General features: G+C 37.7%; 2 protein-coding genes across 2 annotated transcripts in view; one reads left to right on the top strand and one right to left on the bottom strand.

Annotated features, from left to right (window-relative positions):
* cux2b (cut-like homeobox 2b) overlaps positions 1 to 19,543 on the bottom strand; it is a 158,093-nt gene that overhangs the window by 78,887 nt on the left and 59,663 nt on the right. The window contains exons 2-3 of the mRNA XM_079896627.1: positions 15,328 to 15,438; positions 12,486 to 12,533 (exon numbers count right to left, since the gene is read on the bottom strand). Of these exons, the coding sequence (XP_079752753.1) occupies positions 12,486 to 12,533; positions 15,328 to 15,438 (159 nt within the window). The remainder of the gene's footprint in view (positions 1 to 12,485; positions 12,534 to 15,327; positions 15,439 to 19,543) is intronic.
* Positions 4,322 to 8,224, top strand: LOC307173487 (uncharacterized protein). Its single transcript, XM_079896633.1, has 3 exons — positions 4,322 to 4,467; positions 4,632 to 4,732; positions 7,742 to 8,224. Exons 1-3 carry the CDS (start codon positions 4,377 to 4,379, stop codon positions 7,919 to 7,921), a joined length of 372 nt encoding a protein of 123 aa, XP_079752759.1. The 5' UTR covers positions 4,322 to 4,376; the 3' UTR covers positions 7,922 to 8,224.

Genomic DNA, 19,543 nt, shown 5'->3' on the forward strand with positions numbered 1-19,543 from the left:
AGCTTTCCATAGAGTTTATCTACACATAGTAACTTGATCACGCAAAGAGAACTGGTGACAAAAACATGAATTTTCATACTTGATGGAACTATCCCTTTAAAAGTGTAGTAATTCAATAAATGCAGAAGATTATGCAGGGCTAAAGCTTACACCTCTATGAACCCCATGTGTGAACTTTCTCTCACACGGGCACGAGAGAGTGTGAGAGAAGAGCAAGACAAAGAGAAAAGAAGCAGAGATCACACCCTGCTAACACGTGCCGGACACGGGTGATAAAGTCGGAGAGTCCCGGCTTCAGGCCTGCTGAAACCTATTTATCCCAGCTCTGTGTGCCGTGTGCTGGACACCAGCGTGACAGGAATACCTAATGACCTGATCCTGAACCTGCTAGTGTGCTTCAGTCTGTGACAGAGACACTCATTAACACTTTACAATGTGTTCTAGCTCTAAATAGGGACATTGGGCTAGGATGAAAGCTGTAGAATACAGAACTAATTTTCACATTTTCTGAAGAAAGCATGAGAGGTGTTTGCCCGTGTTCTGGAAGGTTTTAATTGCATTGCTAAGATCAAAAGAGTCCGTCCTGAAGTCTCAGTGATATTCTAGTCTCTACAGCCTCGACGTAATAAAAACTGCACAACATGACACATGATTTGATGTAACATTGATATATCTAATGGTGATTTGTTATCTAAACTATTTAAAATTGCTTTCATTATTAAAATAAACTGAAATAAAAATAAAAATATTAGATTAAAAAAAAATGTTTTGCCTTGCAACTTACTGAAATAAAAAAAAAGTTTAGTACAAGTACTAAAATTACGAAAATAAACACAAAAAGCTAAATAGAAATATATACAACAATTAAAAGCACATAAAATTATGAAACATTGAACTAAAATGAAAAAAATAAAAATATAAATGATTAATTAATTAATTAAACAAATAATTAATAAGAATAAATAACATATAAATAATAAATTAACATAAATGTTATTTTAGTATTATTTATACAATTATTTTAATTAATGTATACTATTATTATGAAAATAAAAACAAAAAAAGCTAAATAGAAATATATACAACAATTAAAAGCACATAAAATTATGAAACATTGAACTAAAATGAAAACATAAAAATAAAACTTATTAATTAATTAATAAAACAAATAAATAATAATAATAAATAATAAATTAACATAACAAATGTTATTTTAGTATTTATACAATTATTATAATTAATTTATACTATATTAATAATACCAAAATAATGTTTGTTCAAATCACTATCCAGAAATAAAAGTGATACTTGCTTTAGCAAAATGGGCAGGAATATTCAAGGTTACTAGTTGAAAAGTAAATGACCATCTCTAACATTAGCATGAATAATAATGAACTTTCTAAATGTTAGTATGCATCGTTTAAAGTGCTTGAGACCGTCTGGATGAGTTTGGGAACTGACTTACAGTTTACAGTCTAACATAGCGAGCTTTTAAAGAGATTCCCTCGTTACTATTTGAAATATGCATATTATATATTTGCAATTAAACCTTGAAAGGCTTTCGCTAATGTTTCGATGAGACGCGTATGTGTGAGCTCACCTGAACGACTCAATAAAACGAACAAGACGATGTCTGAAGAAACACACAAGATTCATATAAAGTGATAACAGAGTACAAGTCAATAAACAAAAAAGTGAAAACGGTAAAATACAGCAAATCGTCAGTGCTTAAGGTCAACATGAAACAGAAGTTTTTATAGTCTTTTCTTCCCGATTGTGACGTATATTTGAGTGAAACGGCTTCTGGAACAAGAACAAATGTAGGGCGGGGCTTGTGTTTGTTCGTGGGGAATTGATTGGATGGTTGTGGTTTGCTATTGGTGGATCTCATGTGAGTGACAGGTTGCCCCGCCCTCGTCATCAGAGAAGAGATGTCACTGCAAGAGGGAGGGGAAGTTATTCTGATTCAAGATTATGAATACACACAAATAAAACAAAAATGGTGTGCACAATAAATAATTTAGAATACATACTGCAATATTCCATAAAAAAATAAGAATAAAAATTGTCAATTTTGATGTCATAGAGACTAGCCTACACTGTAAAAAATGATTGTGATTTTAACGGTAAAATGCTACAGTGAAAAACTGTTAATTGGTTAACTGAAAGTTTCCTTACTATATAAATAACTGATCTAATGGTACATTTAATGTAAAATACCGTTAAATGTACAGTTTTTGGAAGTGAAAAACAACAAGTCATTGTATAATTTACAGTGAAAAAAAACGTAATTTGACATTCCCACAATTCCCTGCGTGACACGTCACATTTGATGATTTTTTGTTGAAATAACTATGTTTCTTCATCATTTTCTAATCAGTTATGTACATTAGGGTTTTGTGTTACATTTAATGTTGTTAAATTAATGTTTATTGCATTTTTAAAATGTCATGTGTGTTACCATGATGGTGTTTAATGTTTGTGTGAATGACACTGCGCAGCTTCTATATATTAGTATTAACTTTCTTGTGGAAGAACTGTTTGTGATGAGCTTTGATTGATCATGTGACTGTCATTATTGTTGTGATTGTTGGTTGTAAGTGTATTACAATGGTACAAAACAGATATTAATACTTCAATAGGTTGGGAAATTAACATTATATCAGATATTGAAATACGGTTTATTACTGTAAATTAGTTAAGTCTGTAAAACCTAAAATTGCTACTGTGTTTTTTACGGTAAATTTCTGGCAACCACAGATGCCAGTTTTTTACCATACATTTAACAGAATAGTTTTTACAGTGTATAAACCTCTTCAAAATAAGTCAGCTACACACACACACACACACACACACAGAGAGAGAGAGAGAGAATTCGACTTATTTTGATTTATATAAACGAGCCTTAAGCACTGAAGATAGATATTTCATTCCTCAAAGGATCTTGGACTTTTCCAAAACTCAATGAGTGAGAGAATCATGCTAAAACTGTAAGTGCAGATAAAAGAAAGAATTACGGGAACTTCTTTTCCTACGCACACAACAAGTCATTTAGACATTTGCAACAGTTTGTTTTTCACACATATACATTGGTTCTACGCACTCAGTCCATTGCAGTTCTTTAAACTGTTGTTTTTGCTTGCAAATCACCATTCACTGTGCAATGCTTATTGGCCGTACATTAAAAAACGTGCCAAAAGTGTGAGCGGCGGAAAAATAGAAGTCAGAAGAGTACAAATCATATTTATTTTGCGTTAGCATGAAGCTGCAGTTTCACAATACATGAATTACACTTACGAATAACAGTAAAACGCTGCAAATCATGAAACGCGATTTACACCTTACAAAGCTGCTCTTGTGCATGTGAATTTACACTCACAATCTTATGTACACTTCCACAAATCTCACCCTACGCATTCGATTCTTTATGGCATCATTTTACCTTCATAACTCTGTATTTTTTGCCAGAAGAAACACACACACACACACACACACTTACTTAGCTATCTAAATGGGGATATTCCACAGGCGTAATGCTTTTATACTGTACAAACTGTTTATTATCTCCCCTTACACTAACCCGACCCCTAAACCAGAAAACTTTCTGCATTTTAAATTTTTTAAAAAATCTTTAATTTAATATATTTATACCAGATTTACAAATGAGGACGTCTCTGTTTTTGGAGACTTTGTCAGGTTTTGGTCACTTCTGGGTACAAATTTGTCCCCAAAATTTTGTTACGTAGGCACACACACACACACACACACACACACACACTTACTTACTTAGCTATCTAAATTATCTATATTATCTCCCCTTACACTAACTCTAGCCCTAAACCAGAAAACTTTCTGCATTTGTAAATTTTTTTAATTCTGGGTACAAATTTGTCCTCAAAATATAGTTAAGTAGGTACACACATACACACACACACACACACACACTCACACTCACTCACACACACTCACACAAACACACAAACACAAACACACACTCACACTCACACACACACACTTTTTAAAAAAACTTTAATTTAATATTTTATACCAGATTTACAAATGAGGACGTCCCTGTTTTTGGAGACTTTGTCAGGTTTTGGTCACTTCTGGGTACAAATGTGTCCCCAAAACATAGTTAAGTAGGTACACACTCACACACACACAAACACACACACACACACACACACACACACACACACACACACACACACACACACACACAGTCTCCGCTCCAAAACCTAGTGATCTGCCTACATAGACAGCTTTTTAAGGCATCATAGGAGCATTTTGGAACAAATCTTCCAGTTAGGCCGAGCTCTCGGTGAAAGCGCCCCATCCGCGCGCTCTCTTTCGCAATGGCAGTGCATTAGGCCCTCATGACAATTAGCCTGGGAAAAGGTTTACGACCGGCAGGCCCACAGGAGCGTACAAATCGGCACAGCCGGAGGCAGCCTCTCGAACAGGAAGGTAATTACAGCTCTTCTCATCATAACGCTGAGAGGAAGCAAGCGACATAACACACTCTCTTCTCTTAGATACTGCTATAATTAATTATCGTGCCTTTACTCTTTGATTTATTCCACGATTCATAACATATTTATACATTCAAGATGAATTATCATTTCCTTCAGGAATTAATCAAAAAGCAGAGGAAGGACCGGCCCTACGTGTTGTCGCTGGATCAAAGAGCGAGCGACTTACCTTGCGGCAGATATTCAGGCCACACCACAAGGTCAGTCGAGCTCACAGGCCCGAATCAAGCTATGAACAAACGGCACACCAACTGCTATGATTTATGATGTCGTATAAATTACGGTTCCTGAGATCGGTCCTCCTTAGCAAACACCTTCCAATATATACTGAGATTCAGCATAAAAGTTTCAAGCCAACACAAAAATGACATTAACAATCCATAATGTAACATTTTTTAATGAAGCGGAATATTGTATATATAAATATATCGGAATATCGGAATATATAAAGTAGGGCGGGACTTTTATTGTGTTTTTATTTCATTTTTTGTGATTTGATTGGGTCACAAAACATGCACTATGATATTATTTATTAATAGTTTTTTCTAGGTGAAGAGGCAGAAGCAAGATACTATATTATTTTAAATAAAAGACTATAAAGACATTTCTTTTTCTTTTTTTTATAACATGCACTGTTCACATTAAGACATACACTGAGGTTCAGCAGTTTGGGGTTGGTAAGATTTTTGAATGTTTTTGAAAAAAAGTCATTTATTTGATTAAAAAAAATACAGTAAATTCAGTAATATTGTAAAATATTTTTTCAATTTAAAATAACAGTTTCCTATGTGAATACATTTTAAAATGTAATTTATTCCTGTGATCAAAGCTGAATTTTCAGCATCATTACTCCAGTCTTCATGATCCTTCAGAAATCACTCTAATATGATGATTTGATGCTCAAGAAACATTTCTGATTATTATCAATGTTAAAATCAATTCTGCTGCTTAAAACTATTGTTTGTTTTTTATGCAGGATTATTTAATTAATAGAAAGATCAAATGCATTTTTTGTAACATTAAAATTATTTTTACAGTCACTTAATGCATCCTTGCTTAATAAAATAACTAATGTCTTTAAAAAAAAAAAAAAAAATCTTACAAAGCCTAAACTTTTAAACAATAGCATTTATTAATCAATTTTTTTATTTTTTTATTTCATGTTGACTTTAAATCTAAATATTTCCATTCAGAGCTAGTGCAAACACTAAACATGCAACATATCTGGATCACGTTCATGATTTCTCTCCCCAATAACTTATATGTGTCAAATAACGAGTGTCAAATGCCTAGAAATTCAATCAAGCACACTATTAGCTATAAACCCCCTCAAACTCAGAGAGTGTCCTATCCTGTCCTTTTGCATTTCTGCACATAACTGAAACAAGCACATCCAGAAGGAAATCCACTTGGAGCGCAGGACCGGGATTTCACTAACGTGTGCACGTGTGCAGAAAACCCATCCACTCCACTCCACAGATTAATAATTTAGTGCTGAGTGTCTTAAATGCTGTTCTGAAGCAGCCGAGACCCTCCTGCCCCAGAAAACAGGTGTCCGACTGCGAATCCCCACGAGCTGAGCCGGATGATTTGTGTGTCTCGCTCGGGATGTGCAGTCAGCTGGATTGCGTTTTACCTCTTCGTCTGATAATGGCGGGTGAGGATTTCTGGGCCGCAGGGGTTAATGGCACGAAACAGAACCGAGTTGCTAATTACATGTTCCGAACTATTTATCAGATTCTCCATCTGCACAGCGCCACGACTCTCATTGTGCACGCTAAATTACTCCTCGGATTATCTTTGTAAAGCAAGTTTTCATAATTAGGGCCCTGCGTGGATGTTTTCTCTCTGTGAGCGCCAACAGACACTGAGAGGGAGGGAAAATTAGCTGACTGCTTCATTCGGGCTTGACGTCTTAAACCAGCGACACCAAAGCATCAAAACATCCTAAAAGAAAGTGTACTAGATTCCTTTCGGGATATCAGAATTATCAGAATATCCCGATCCGATCCCAATAATAAACCTCAAAGAATCAAATACGATCCTGTAGGAACTTTGCTGTAAAACCTGTTGGACACAATCTACTACATGCCGTCTGTCGTCTGATTGATCGATTTACTTTTTTAGCAAGTAAAAGACGTTTTAGTGTAACTGTAAAAACGTCCGCCTCAGTCTCTCTGATGTGAAATCTGCACTGATGTTTATCAAGTAAACGTTAGAATAACTTTAATATTTCAAGACAAACACTTACTGGACTTCATTTTTCAGAAAAATCATGCTAATATGCCAGAATCAAGGCTTTTGAGGAAGGTTTATTAGTTCATCTCTCAACCATTATATTGCATTGCATTATATGTTTTAAAACTACAGAGCTTTGATCATAAAACTAAGCATTTAAATATCACCTTACTAAGATTTACTATTGACAGATGTATAGTGATGACTGGTATGTATGCATTATATGTAAGTATCTGCTGTGCTGTTATAAATATCTCATTGATTTACATTACAAGCATCAGAATTTCATCATACGTTGTGCCGTATAAATATCAGCATCTGCTCCAAATTGCAAATTTTGCTCAGTTTGAGCCTCTGAATAAACCTGAGGCGTTCTCACTGTATCATATGATACTTAACAAAAACAGATTTTACAGATTTTGTATAAAAATGTTCAATTTAGAAGAAAAAAAAAAAGGATTTTTCAGACTATTATTTCAAAAGTCATGATTAATTTCCATATGACGCCCTACAGATGCATTTTAGTCCAATTGGAAGTGATTTTCACTAAAAACGTGTCGTTTTTGTATTGCGTTGGAATCGTAATCTTAATTCCCATTTGGATTTGTTCTAAATTATGACAAATTCCAAGTGTTTTGCTTGGCTAGGGTCTCCTTTTCTACATGCTTGAAAAAAGTAAGTATAAGGTGCGTAACACTTCTCAAAGGGAGTAACTCTGCATGCGAGGGATCTCTGACACCTCTCGACATCAGACCCAGCGGCGCGGCCGACTCTATTAAGACGCGCGCCGTCCGACGCCAGCCTCCTCGCAGTAAATTTTATTAAAATTACCTTCATTATAAGACACTCTTCATTATAAAACCAAAAAGTGCTGCTGGTCTCCCAGGGCCTTTGGATTAATAAGGACAGCGATGTATTTTAAGCCGTAAACTCGACTTCTTACTGTCCTTAATCTCCTTTCTACTTCACAGGCCAAATTAACACCTCTCCCCGGCTCTGACGGGACCTCATTAGCTCTCTTCCACTGCGAAAGAGAAAAGAACAGGAAAGATGACGAGGAGGAAGAAGAAGAAGGAGGATGGAGACGACCAATGACAGCCACCAGCTCGGGGATTAACCCTTTCACGCAACCGAACGCTTCGGGAATCTAGGTCGACGCGTGTTTCTAATCAGCCGCCTGGTTAACGATAATTAGCAGGCGAGGCAGGAGGGGAGGAGAGGGAGGGACACGCACAAATGAAACAGAGAAAGAAAAGAGAAACCTGTCATGTCGCAAACACTTCAAAGCCGACGACTTCTCTTTTAAAAGCGGCACGATAAGGGTCCAAGAACCACCAGGGACCTCGAGAAAGCGCAGCGCTGGAGAAGGGAGGAGAACGAGGGCCGAAGAGACCTAAAACACACACGCTTCAGAGGGACACAAAACACACAAACACACACTCCACCTACATAACGCTGCCAGCTCTCAGAGTTTACTCTCACTGTTAAACTTTTCCAGCGCAGTAAGTGGTCCCTGTGAAGTTTACCCATCATGCACCTCTCTGCTTTCAGTCTTGGAAACTGCATGTTATAAAATGTACAGACCGTTTTATTCGTGCTAAAACACAATATAGTAACAGCTGTGACGTGAAACACCTGTTCACCGACTTCTGTGTTTTCATATAAATTCTGTATAATTATATATATATTTTTTGTTAAAAACTTGCCCTTAATATTTTTTATTATATAATAACCAAAGCTATAAGGTATTCAAGACACTCAAGCTATATTGCAAGTATAATCAACAGCATGTTGTGCCGTTCTACACAATCATTTTTTTAAATATAATTTTATACAATTTATATTCACTAATTTGCATTTGCAAATCAAGTTTTCCAATTGTGATTTATACAAAAGGATTTTTTAAAACCCTCTTAAAAAGACCAGATTGATAAGGAGCAATTTGTAGCTTATGAAAAAATTTGAAGCAGTGCTAAACAAATATATACACACAGTATATGGTGAATATAATCATAGCATTAGGGCATTGACAAGTACAAATATTTTATTATATATATAAATCTGGTCTATACATATTAGAATGATTTCTGAAGGATCATGTGACACTGAAGACTGGAGTAATGATGCTGAACATTCAGCTTTGCATCACAGGAAAAAAATCATATTTTAAAGTATATTCAAATAGAAAACCATTATTTTAAACTGTAATAATATTACAGTTTTTTTCTGTATTTTTGATCAAATAAATGTACTGTAGCCTTGATGAGCATTAGAGACTTCTTTCAAAAACATAAATTTCATTGTTTAATGCTTCAAAACGTTTGACCGGTACTATATATGTATATGTATATATATATATATATATATATATATATATATATATATATATATATATATATTCGATAATTATAGATAATTCCAGGATTTCAATTGCTTAAATCGATGTAAAAGACAGATTGCAACTCATTTTACTTCTATAATCGGACACATTTCCAAGTGAAACAAGATTTCCAGATAAGTAAATAAGTACATATAGGACACTAGGACTTTATCCAGTGGGAATAGATTAGATCATGAAAACATGTATTCACCAGGTTTAATGACAGACAAGGTTTGTTACACGTTAAGTCTGTTCAACAGGACCTTGCTCTCACAACGCTGAAAAAACTGGATGAAATACAATCACGAGTGGCCACTGGAGACAGATCTGAGATGCATGTTAATACCAGGCATGAGAGGCGATCTGTCGAGGCTGACCACTTGTTATCAGGCCTAAAACACTTCTCTGTTGTGATCAGGCCTTTATAACCCTGTGGATATTCTACAAAAATGCCTTCACATCCCTGCATGCCAGAGCTGTGTCCAGCTGGACTCCGTGACGGCAGCGAATCACTCCTGATCAGACGGGAAACCTGCGCTATCATTTCAGTATGCCTGAGCTTTCTGGACCACAGACGAGGAGCGCAAATATGATTTATGATGTGCTGTTTAATGGCTGGAGCAGCGGCTCTGACTCTGAGAGGAGATCAGATGACTTTCTCGACAGGAGCATGTCAGGGAAGAAACGGGGAGTGCACCATTACACCAGGATGACAGAGAGAGTGAGAGAGGCCTCCAGTACTGCGTCTTAATGGAGGAGAGATGCTACTTAAGTCTGACGGGAAAATGATACCAGTCAATACAGCGAAGGGAGGGGGGGTGGAGAACAGATATGGATGACGTGATGCTGAGAGATTTTTGAAGCCAGTGTGCCTGGGAAAGTGGCTTATTGTGTTTACATAAGACATCCAGAAATAATGACAGAGCCCTAAATGCAATCAATTGATTCGGACGTTATTTAAAGTGCCCCTATTATGTGTGTTCTGACATTACCTGCGCAGTATAGCAGTTTGTGAATGTAAAAGGTCTGTAAAGATTCAAAGATCAAAGTGCTTAATAAAGTTATTGTCTTCCAAAAGAAAGAACCGTCGTCAGTAACTCCAGTCTTACTCCCTGCTTGAACCTACGTGGGTTTGTAACAAATTTGCATAATGCCAGCCTATGGTCTTCATTGGAAGCTCGCGAACAACGTCTGCTTTTCCCCGCCCTCAAACACTGTAGTCGTAGCTGAGACTGGAAGAGTTTGGTTCGTGTTGTGTCGAGAAGACGCTGTTTTCTGTTTTGTTTCCGACATGTTCTGTAAGCTGTAGACCAATCACAACAGACTGGGCCATCTGACCAATCAGAGCAGAGTAGACCAATTGCAACAGACTGGGCCATCTGACCAATCAGAGCAGAGTAGACCAATCACAACAGACTGTGTCATCTGACCAATCAGAGCAGAGTAGACCAATCACAACAGATTGTGTCATCTGACCAATCAGAGAAGAGTAGACCAATCGCAACAGACTGGATCATCTGACCAATAAGAGGAGAGTAAACCAATCACAACAGACTGTGTCATCTGACCAATCAGAGCAGAGTAGACCAATCGCAACAGACTGGGCCATCTGACCAATCAGAGCAGAGTAGCCCAATCACAACAGACTTGGCCATCTGACCAATCAGAGCAGAGTAGACCAATAACAACAGACTGGGCCATCTGACCAATCAGATTAGAGTAGACCAATCACAACAGACTGGGCCATCTGACCAATCAGAGCAGAGCAGACCAATCGCAACAGACTGGATCATCTGACCAATCAGAGGAGAGTAGACCAATCACAACAGACTGTGTCATCTGACCAATCAGAGCAGAGTAGACCAATTGCAACAGACTGGGCCATCTAAACCAATCAGAGCAGAGTAGACCAATAACAACAGACTGGGCCATCTGACCAATCAGAGCAGAGTAGACCAATCACAACAGACTGGGCCATCTGACCAATCAGAGCAGAGTAGACCAATCGCAACAGACTGGGCCATCTGACCAATCAGAGCAGAGTAGACCAATAACAACAGACTGGGCCATCTGACCAATCAGAGCAGAGTAGACCAATCACAACAGACTGGGCCATCTGACCAATCAGAGCAGAGCACACCAATTGCAACAGACTGGATCATCTGACCAATCAGAGCAGAGTAGACCAATAACAACAGACTGTGTCATCTGACCAATCAGAGCAGAGTAGACCAATCGCAACAGACTGGGACATCTGACCAATCAGAGCAGAGTAGACCAATCACAACCGACTGGATCATCTGACCAATCAGAGCAGAGTAGACCAATCGCAACAGGCTGTGTCATCTGACCAATCAGAGCAGAGTAGACCAATCGCAACAGACTGGGCCATCTGACCAATCAGAGCAGAGTAGACCAATCACAACCGACTGGATCATCTGACCAATCAGAGCAGAGTAGACCAATAACAACAGACTGTGTCATCTGACCAATCAGAGCAGAGCAGACCAATCACAACAGGCTGTGTCATCTGACCAATCAGAGCAGAGTAGACCAATCACAACAGGCTGTGTCATCTGACCAATCAGAGCAGAGTAGACCAATCGCAACAGACTGGGCCATCTGACCAATCAGAGCAGAGTAGACCAATCACAACCAACTGGATCATCTGACCAATCAGAGCAGAGTAGACCAATCACAACCGACTGGATCATCTGACCAATCAGAGCAAAGTAGACCAATCACAACAGGCTGTGTCATTGACCAATCAGAGCAGAGTAGACCAATCGCAACAGACTGGATCATCTGACCAATCAGAGCAGAGTAGACCAATCACAACCAACTGGATCATCTGACCAATCAGAGCAGAGTAGACCAATCACAACCGACTGGATCATCTGACCAATCAGAGCAAAGTAGACCAATCACAACAGGCTGTGTCATTGACCAATCAGAGCAGAGTAGACCAATCGCAACAGACTGGATCATCTGACCAATCAGAGCAGAGTAGACCAATCATAATAGGCTGTGTCATCTGACCAATCAGAGGAGAGTAGACTCTCAGAAAGGAGACCAAATCCTTCATCGAACCGTTTCAGACACTATGAGAAAAGAGCTGATGCTGCAATGTATTTTATGAGAGAAATAAAGTGGTTTTTGACCTTGGATGCAGATAAATCTATTGTAAGAGACCTTCAAAACAAAATTAGGAACATTTAAAATAGCATAATAGGGGCACTTTAATGTATTAATTCTCCAAATCTCTCCAGCACAAACAGTATCATTTTTGAGGTGGATCTGATGTTATCTGAATTAAACAGCGAGTGTTGACTGACCTCAGCTTGGAAACTCTTGAGGACGGGCGAAACCATCTCCAACACCTCCTAAAAACACAAAAACAGACAAAACTGATGAATATTTTTCCTGATGATTATAAAGCCTATTTTTGGGGTCATTAAGATAATTTACATTTTTGTGAATGACTTTCAAATGACAGTTTTGGGGAGAGAATTGCCATGAAAATAGTGTCGATGCAAACAATCTTAATCATCCTAAAACAGGCTTTATTATATTTACACATATTTCCTAAAATATAAAACAAAATGTATTTCTTGAAGAATAACCTGAGTATGTTTTGATTCACCCCAAAAGTCCCAACATAAGTGCATCTAATGAAATGAGAGTGAAAACACATTTTGTGCTAAAAAGGTCAATGTAAAACATATACATTTCTCTTTTATTAATGAAAAATAATATTTCTGGGCAGCTGACCTTTATAAAATTTAAAATAGCAAAAAAATTCGAAAAGCAATATTTTAATATATTAGCAAAAAAATAAAAGTATTTTGTACCAAGATATTCTTTGACATACACTGAAGTGCAATTTAAAGATTATTGTACTGTATATGTATATGAAAATAATTCAGTACCAAAGTCATTGTACCGCAGTATACAACTTTTTTGTCAAGTAAAAACTTTCAACATAATAAAATAAAGCAAATAAATTCCAACATGTTTATAGCTCTGGAGAATGTTTGAGATCATTTAATTCACCAAGAATATGTCAGACGTTACTGTAATGACCATTTTCCCGACCTTGAGAAAGATGCCACATTATATGATACAAGATGAACATACTGCATTCCAGAAATGTTTCTGTTGATTACAATAAAAACTAAATCTCCAACCTTTGTTTATGCAAAACAAAATTAGCGAATAAAATGACACTTCAGCTCAAATAACATATTAAATAAATGCTTTAACAAATGAACGGGTTCCACTTTTAAACCCATCAAAAGGATTGTACGTGCATTATTGAATATTTCAAATTTGAAATAAATAAAACAAGATTTAAAAATTGTCTGTGGTAATCAACAGTACGCCACATATGTTGTTTATAGATGTTTCACTGAAGACACTAATAACTTCTCCATTAACACAAATAACTGTGTTCTGATTCTCCTGTCAATCCATTAATGAGGCTTTGTTTCTGTTCATTATACGCCACAGTCTGTGCTGATGCGGCTAGCATGATCCCCCATCCGCTCCAGACGTTCGCTAATCTTGTAAATTCTGATTGTCACTGATGACATTTGTGTCAAGTGGAAAGCAAACGAGGAGTCGGGCTTCTGAGTCGAGAGGTCTGACGGTGGATCGTGTCGAAGCTTCAAACACAGCTCCCGAAAAAGGAAGGCCGCTAACGAGGAAAAATGTAAAATGTCATAGCGCGTATAATGAGAGATGCGTGACAAGCATTTCTCCCGACGTCACCTTTACCTGAAGAGGAATTGGAGGCGCAGCTCCGGATTAGAGTGACGGGAATTTAAACGGAGAGGGACTTGAACTTAAAGACATTCAGTGGAGGATTTTTCTCCATGGGAACGGCCGGATCATTTTCTGGGCTGTTTTATTCAGGTTCTGGAAGCTTAAATGCTGATGTTAGACTGGCTGGATGTGGAAAGTAACGTCAATAAACACCAGTGGTTACACTATTAGTGCTGAAAGTGGAGGGATGAACTGGTTTGTGTGCCTTCAGTGAAATAAACACACGGAGTGAGAGTCTGAGAGAGGTTCTGAAACTACAGAAGCACAGGAATATGAGGAGGAGTAAAGAAGAGAGGGGAACAGGAAGGACAAGAGGGGAGGAACAGAAAGTGGAAAGGGGCGGAGCCAAACAAGAGGGGCGGAGCCAACAGCTGAGAAACGATGTAATGATTTTGAAAGAGTCTCTTCTGCTCACCAAGGATGCATTTATTTGAAGAGTAATTTTGTGAAATATTATTGCAACTTAAAATAACTGTTTTGTATCTGGATGTATTTTAAAATGTAATTTATTCCTGTGATCAAAGCTGAATTTTCAGCATCATTACTCCAGTCTTCAGTGTCACATGATCCTTCAGAAATCATTCTAATATGATGATTTGATGCTCAAGAAACATTTATGATTATTATCAGTGTTGAAAACAGTTGTGCTGCTTCATATTTCAGTGTGAAACCATGATACCTTTTTTTAAAGATTATTTTGATATAAAATATTAAATCATAAAGAGCATTTGTGTATGCTTGTGTATATATATATATATATATATTGCATGTTTTTTAATCAAATTTTTTTTTATCAATGTTGAAAACAATTGTGTTGCTTCATGTTTTTGTTTCAAGATTCTTTGATGATTTTGATATATATATATATTACAGTAAATATATTTTGAAAGATTGAATGGAATTTTCTGTTAATTATGTTATATAATTTATGTACATGTAAATCAATATATAAATCATTTTAATAACTATGAAGGTCAATTTATTTATGCAACATACATTAGTGCCAAATCCAGCCAATCACTATTGTCATGATGTCATTTCTTACTGCTCCAGAATAATTGGTCACATGGCATTTATGGATCAGCTGATTGGCTCAAAAAGTTCTGATATACAGTATGAGAAGAGGAGGAGTTCAGACAAGAGAAGGAAGGCAGAAAATGAGGAGCAGACAAACAGAGGCGGAAATAAGGGTCAAAAAGACAAATATAAATAGCTGAAACATGAAGCAAAACTTGGTTGCTATCTCAGGTAAGGTCGAGAAACCTTGATCAACATGAAACTGACTAGATAAACGTCTCCCTTAATACTTTTTGAACACACACACACCAAACCGTTTCTCGCTCTCCCACTCACCTCTGGGACATTTTTCTTGAATTCACGGCTCAGTTCCACCAGGTGTTTGTGGGAGTCCTCGCTCTCCTCCTGTCGGCCTGCGAGTTGGGCCGCCACTGAGTTTAGCTCCCTCTACAGAGACAAAGAGAGAGATGCTTTAGAGAGGCCTGCCAACGCTCATATACACAGCTTAGTACATACATAAATAAATATACGCTGTTGAATATTAACCATGTAATCCGTCATGATCTTATAGAAGGCGACTGCTTACTGTAAGCTCAGCCCCATTAATAATTAAACCAAAATACATCCAATGCCTACAGTAGCAGAAGGCCTTTTAGATAATCAGAATCCAAAATAATCAATACCTCTGCAACAGTCATGGGAAAGCGGAGAGAGAGAGAGAGAGAGAGAGAGAGAGAGAGAGAGAGAGAGGGAGAGGGAGAGGGAGAGGGAGAGGGAGAGGGAGAGGGAGAGGGAGAGAGAGAGAGAGAGAGAGAGAGGGAGAGAGAGAGAGAGAGAGAGAGAGAGAGAGGGAGAGGGAGAGGGAGAGGGAGAGAGAGAGAGAGAGAGAGAGAGAGAGAGAGAGAGAGAGAGAGAGAGAGAGAGGGAGAGGGAGAGGGAGAGGGAGAGAGAGAGAGAGAGAGAGAGAGAGAGGGAGAGGGGGAGAGAGAGAGAGAGAGAGAGAGAGAGAGAGAGAGCGAGTGTGATGGCACATGCACAGGAACGCTGAATATTCACCAATATCCATCTTATGCAGTTGATCTGGTGAGCAGAAAGACTGAAATATGGGCAAGAGCGACTGTAGAGGAGTAGCACTAGCAAAATCGATATGAGAGAAAGAACTGCTGTTTTTTTTTACACGTACCATTACAATAACATTGTTTCACATGTATTACTGTTCTTCTTCCTTGCCAAACCATGTACATAATTTTTTTTTTTTTCAGAAAAAAGTCAAATAAATTTGACAATACATACATATATAAACGTTCCTTGAAATTTTATATTGATCAATTTAACACTAAAATATGACTATTTTCAAAATTAATAATCAAAAATATTTCTTGAGCATCATCATCATATTAGAATGATTTCTGAAGGATCATGTGACACTGAAGACTGGAGTAATGATGCTGAAAATCACAAAAAGAAATTAAACTTGACTATATATTCACATAGAAAGTGTCATAATATTTCACAATATTACTGTTTTTACTGTATTTTTTAATCAAATAAATGCTAGATAAGCATAAGAAATGTAAATCTTCTCAACCTTTGAACTTATATTAAATATATAAATCTTACTACACGTCTCATTCTCTCACAGTCAAAGGTCTTTCTGTTCAAACTAAAACTAATAAAATGAGAGAGAGGGCTTTTCAATTACTGTACCAAATTTGTACATGACATAAAATTAAATTCTCTATGTTTTAATTAATCTCTACTCTTACTTTAAGGCAATTTAGAAAATTATCTAATGTGAGAGGAAGAATTCCTGAGGACAAAAGCAGTAACGCAGCCCTAGATTTACGGCACGGCTTTCTGCGCCACTGCTCGGATGCTTTTCAAACTCTTCATTTTCTTCGCTGGAGTCTGGAAGTGTGACGGGGAGGATCTGGACGGCCAGTTTGTGTTTCCGGGACACATAATAAAGTAGATTATTTGACCTCCAGAGGGACTTGCACAAAAGGACGAGCATCTGAGCTTTAAAAACCGGCATATATTCCCTGAAGTTCTGCACTTGACTGGCAAGACACTAAAATAGAAACACCAATGATCAACATGATCACCAATTATCTTTTTTATAGAATTCATTTACAGAGAGCAGTTAAGCCATAATTGTTCAGGGCCAGGAAGAGTTTCGTGGACTGTGATGGTTCATTTAACCTCTATTAGCTGAAAGCAGAGCTAATCTGACTGACGTACGGACGAGAACATCTGAGGGACAACAACAGATCTAGAAGAGCCATCAAACCCTGATGGGATCAAGCCAATAACAAGTTTCGCGCTGTTTGATGACTTTGTAGAGTGTAAAGAATGGTCGTCTATCTACAACAGCAGGTGTGCAAAACGCATGACCCTAATTCTAAATAAATATGTAGGACTGTGTGTTTGGAATTAAATGTCAGCTCTTTTTTTTCCAGCTATTGTTCTTCTTTGTTTCCATTTTTAACGATTTCTTGCTTTAGTTACTTGAATGTTGCAGTATGTTATGCAGAAGAGTCTATAGAGAGTCAAGATTTTTACATTCTCTGAGGAATATAAGAAAACAGCTCTTCACTGGAGCCTGGATGTTTGAGGGAGAGGATCTGGACGGCCAGTTTGTGTTTCAGGGTCACTTGTTACATTATAAATAAAGGAATTCTTTAAAAGTGATTTCTTAGTGTAAAATCCTTTTTCACTTTAAAGAATCTGTTGTGGAATGGAAAGGTTCCATGAATGTTAAAGGTTCTTCATGGAACCATCAATGCTAGTTAAGAGCCTTTATTTTGAGTGTCTCTACGCTATTATGAGGGACTTTTTAGAGTGTCCAAATTTAAGGGATGGTTTGGAGTAATTTTAACCTAGGGTCGTTTGCACCATGACCTCGAGCCAAACACCCCCCCAGAAGCCTTTTTCCCATGGTCGAACATTATTAAAGTTAGAGCTTATTTAGAGATATCAGCCGGATGGCTTAGTGCAGGCGCTAATGGATCCAAGGTTGTATCTCGTAAATTACCCCACTAATAATGCCTGGAATGGTACCAAACTTCTACAGTAGTACAAATAGGTTCTGTACTCATAAAACGAGGCATTGGAAAGTTTGTAAGTACATCAGGAGTTTATTTAAATAACACTTGCCTGATGGCTAATGCTACCGCTAACCCGGACGTCGAGGTCACTTCCGTGGCAGAAAGCGATGCATAAGGATGTGGTGTAACGACACCCAGTTCCAGGAATGCACTAATATTTTGTTGGTAGTACCAGTTTGCAACAATTATTAGTTAACACTAAGTTGTCAACACTTCGGAAAAAATAAATAAAAAATGGATTGCTTTCTGCCAGGACTTTTACGTGCTTTTCCCAAATCACGAAAGTGACCTCGACGTCCGGGTTAACGGTAGCATTAGCCATCAGGCAAGTGTTATTTAAATAAACTCCTAAAGTACTTACAAACTTTCCAATGCCTCGTTTTATGAGTACAGAACCTATTTGTACGACTGTAGAAGTTTGGTATCATTCTGGGCATTATTAGTGGGGTAATTTACGAGATACAGCCTTGGATCCATTAGCGCCTGCACTAAACCATCCGGCTGATATCTCTAAATAAGCTCTAACTTTAATAATGTTCAACCAAGGGGAAAAAGGCTTCTGGGGGGGTGTTTGGCTCGAGGTCATGGTGCAAACGACCCTAGGTAGATATTTCTCTGAACCATCCCTTTTAAGAGAGTCCACTTCCTCAGAAATCAGATCAATTACAAAATATGAATACGCCAAAAAACTGCATGATTTGAGCAACATCTGTAGCACAAAAAGTGCAGTATGAGTTATACAATGAAGTTTAATACTTATGATTAAGGACTTGAACAAACTCTTAAATGTGAACAACAGCAACACTGAAACAAACACCGCTAATTGCCTGAGAACAAACTTCACCGCCAACAAGCATTTACAGAAACTTGTGCTTAAGTTTTAGCAACCATAACAGTAGGAGAACATAAAGGCAAAGCTTTTTTTATTAATAGTTTTGACATCTGACACATCACAAACAGCATCTTTGCTCCCTGCATCGTCTACAGAGACACAATATCAGCAGGAGCTGGAAATAAACCTGCTCACTCTCACCTTTCAAGAACAAACTGCAGCACGCTTCACTTCTGTTGTTTTTTTCAAATGTTTGTTCATTTGTGCTCAGACAGCCATCAGACCCACCTGATGCTACAGCGGCGTTTGCCAAAAGCCCTTTTTCTTCCTCATTTCTCTGCTACCCATGATGCACTGCGGTCTGAGACGCCTGTTAATGCAAGCGTGCTCAGCAGGTGATGATCCATGTTAGTCAATGTCGTTCCAAGCAGGAAAACTACAGTACTCATAAGAAGCATTAACTGCGATCTGACACGAGCGATCTAAACTAGCTTTGGGTTGTGCTCGGAAAACTTCCATGATAAACAACTTTGGCATTATAGCATTAAAAATGCCTCCTTTTCCCCCTCATTTTCTCTATTTTGAACCTTTTACTTGGTGACATCAAATCAAT

Source organism: Squalius cephalus (assembly GCF_949319135.1).
Source record: "Squalius cephalus genome assembly, chromosome: 16".
Classification (NCBI taxonomy): Eukaryota; Metazoa; Chordata; class Actinopteri; order Cypriniformes; family Leuciscidae; genus Squalius; species Squalius cephalus.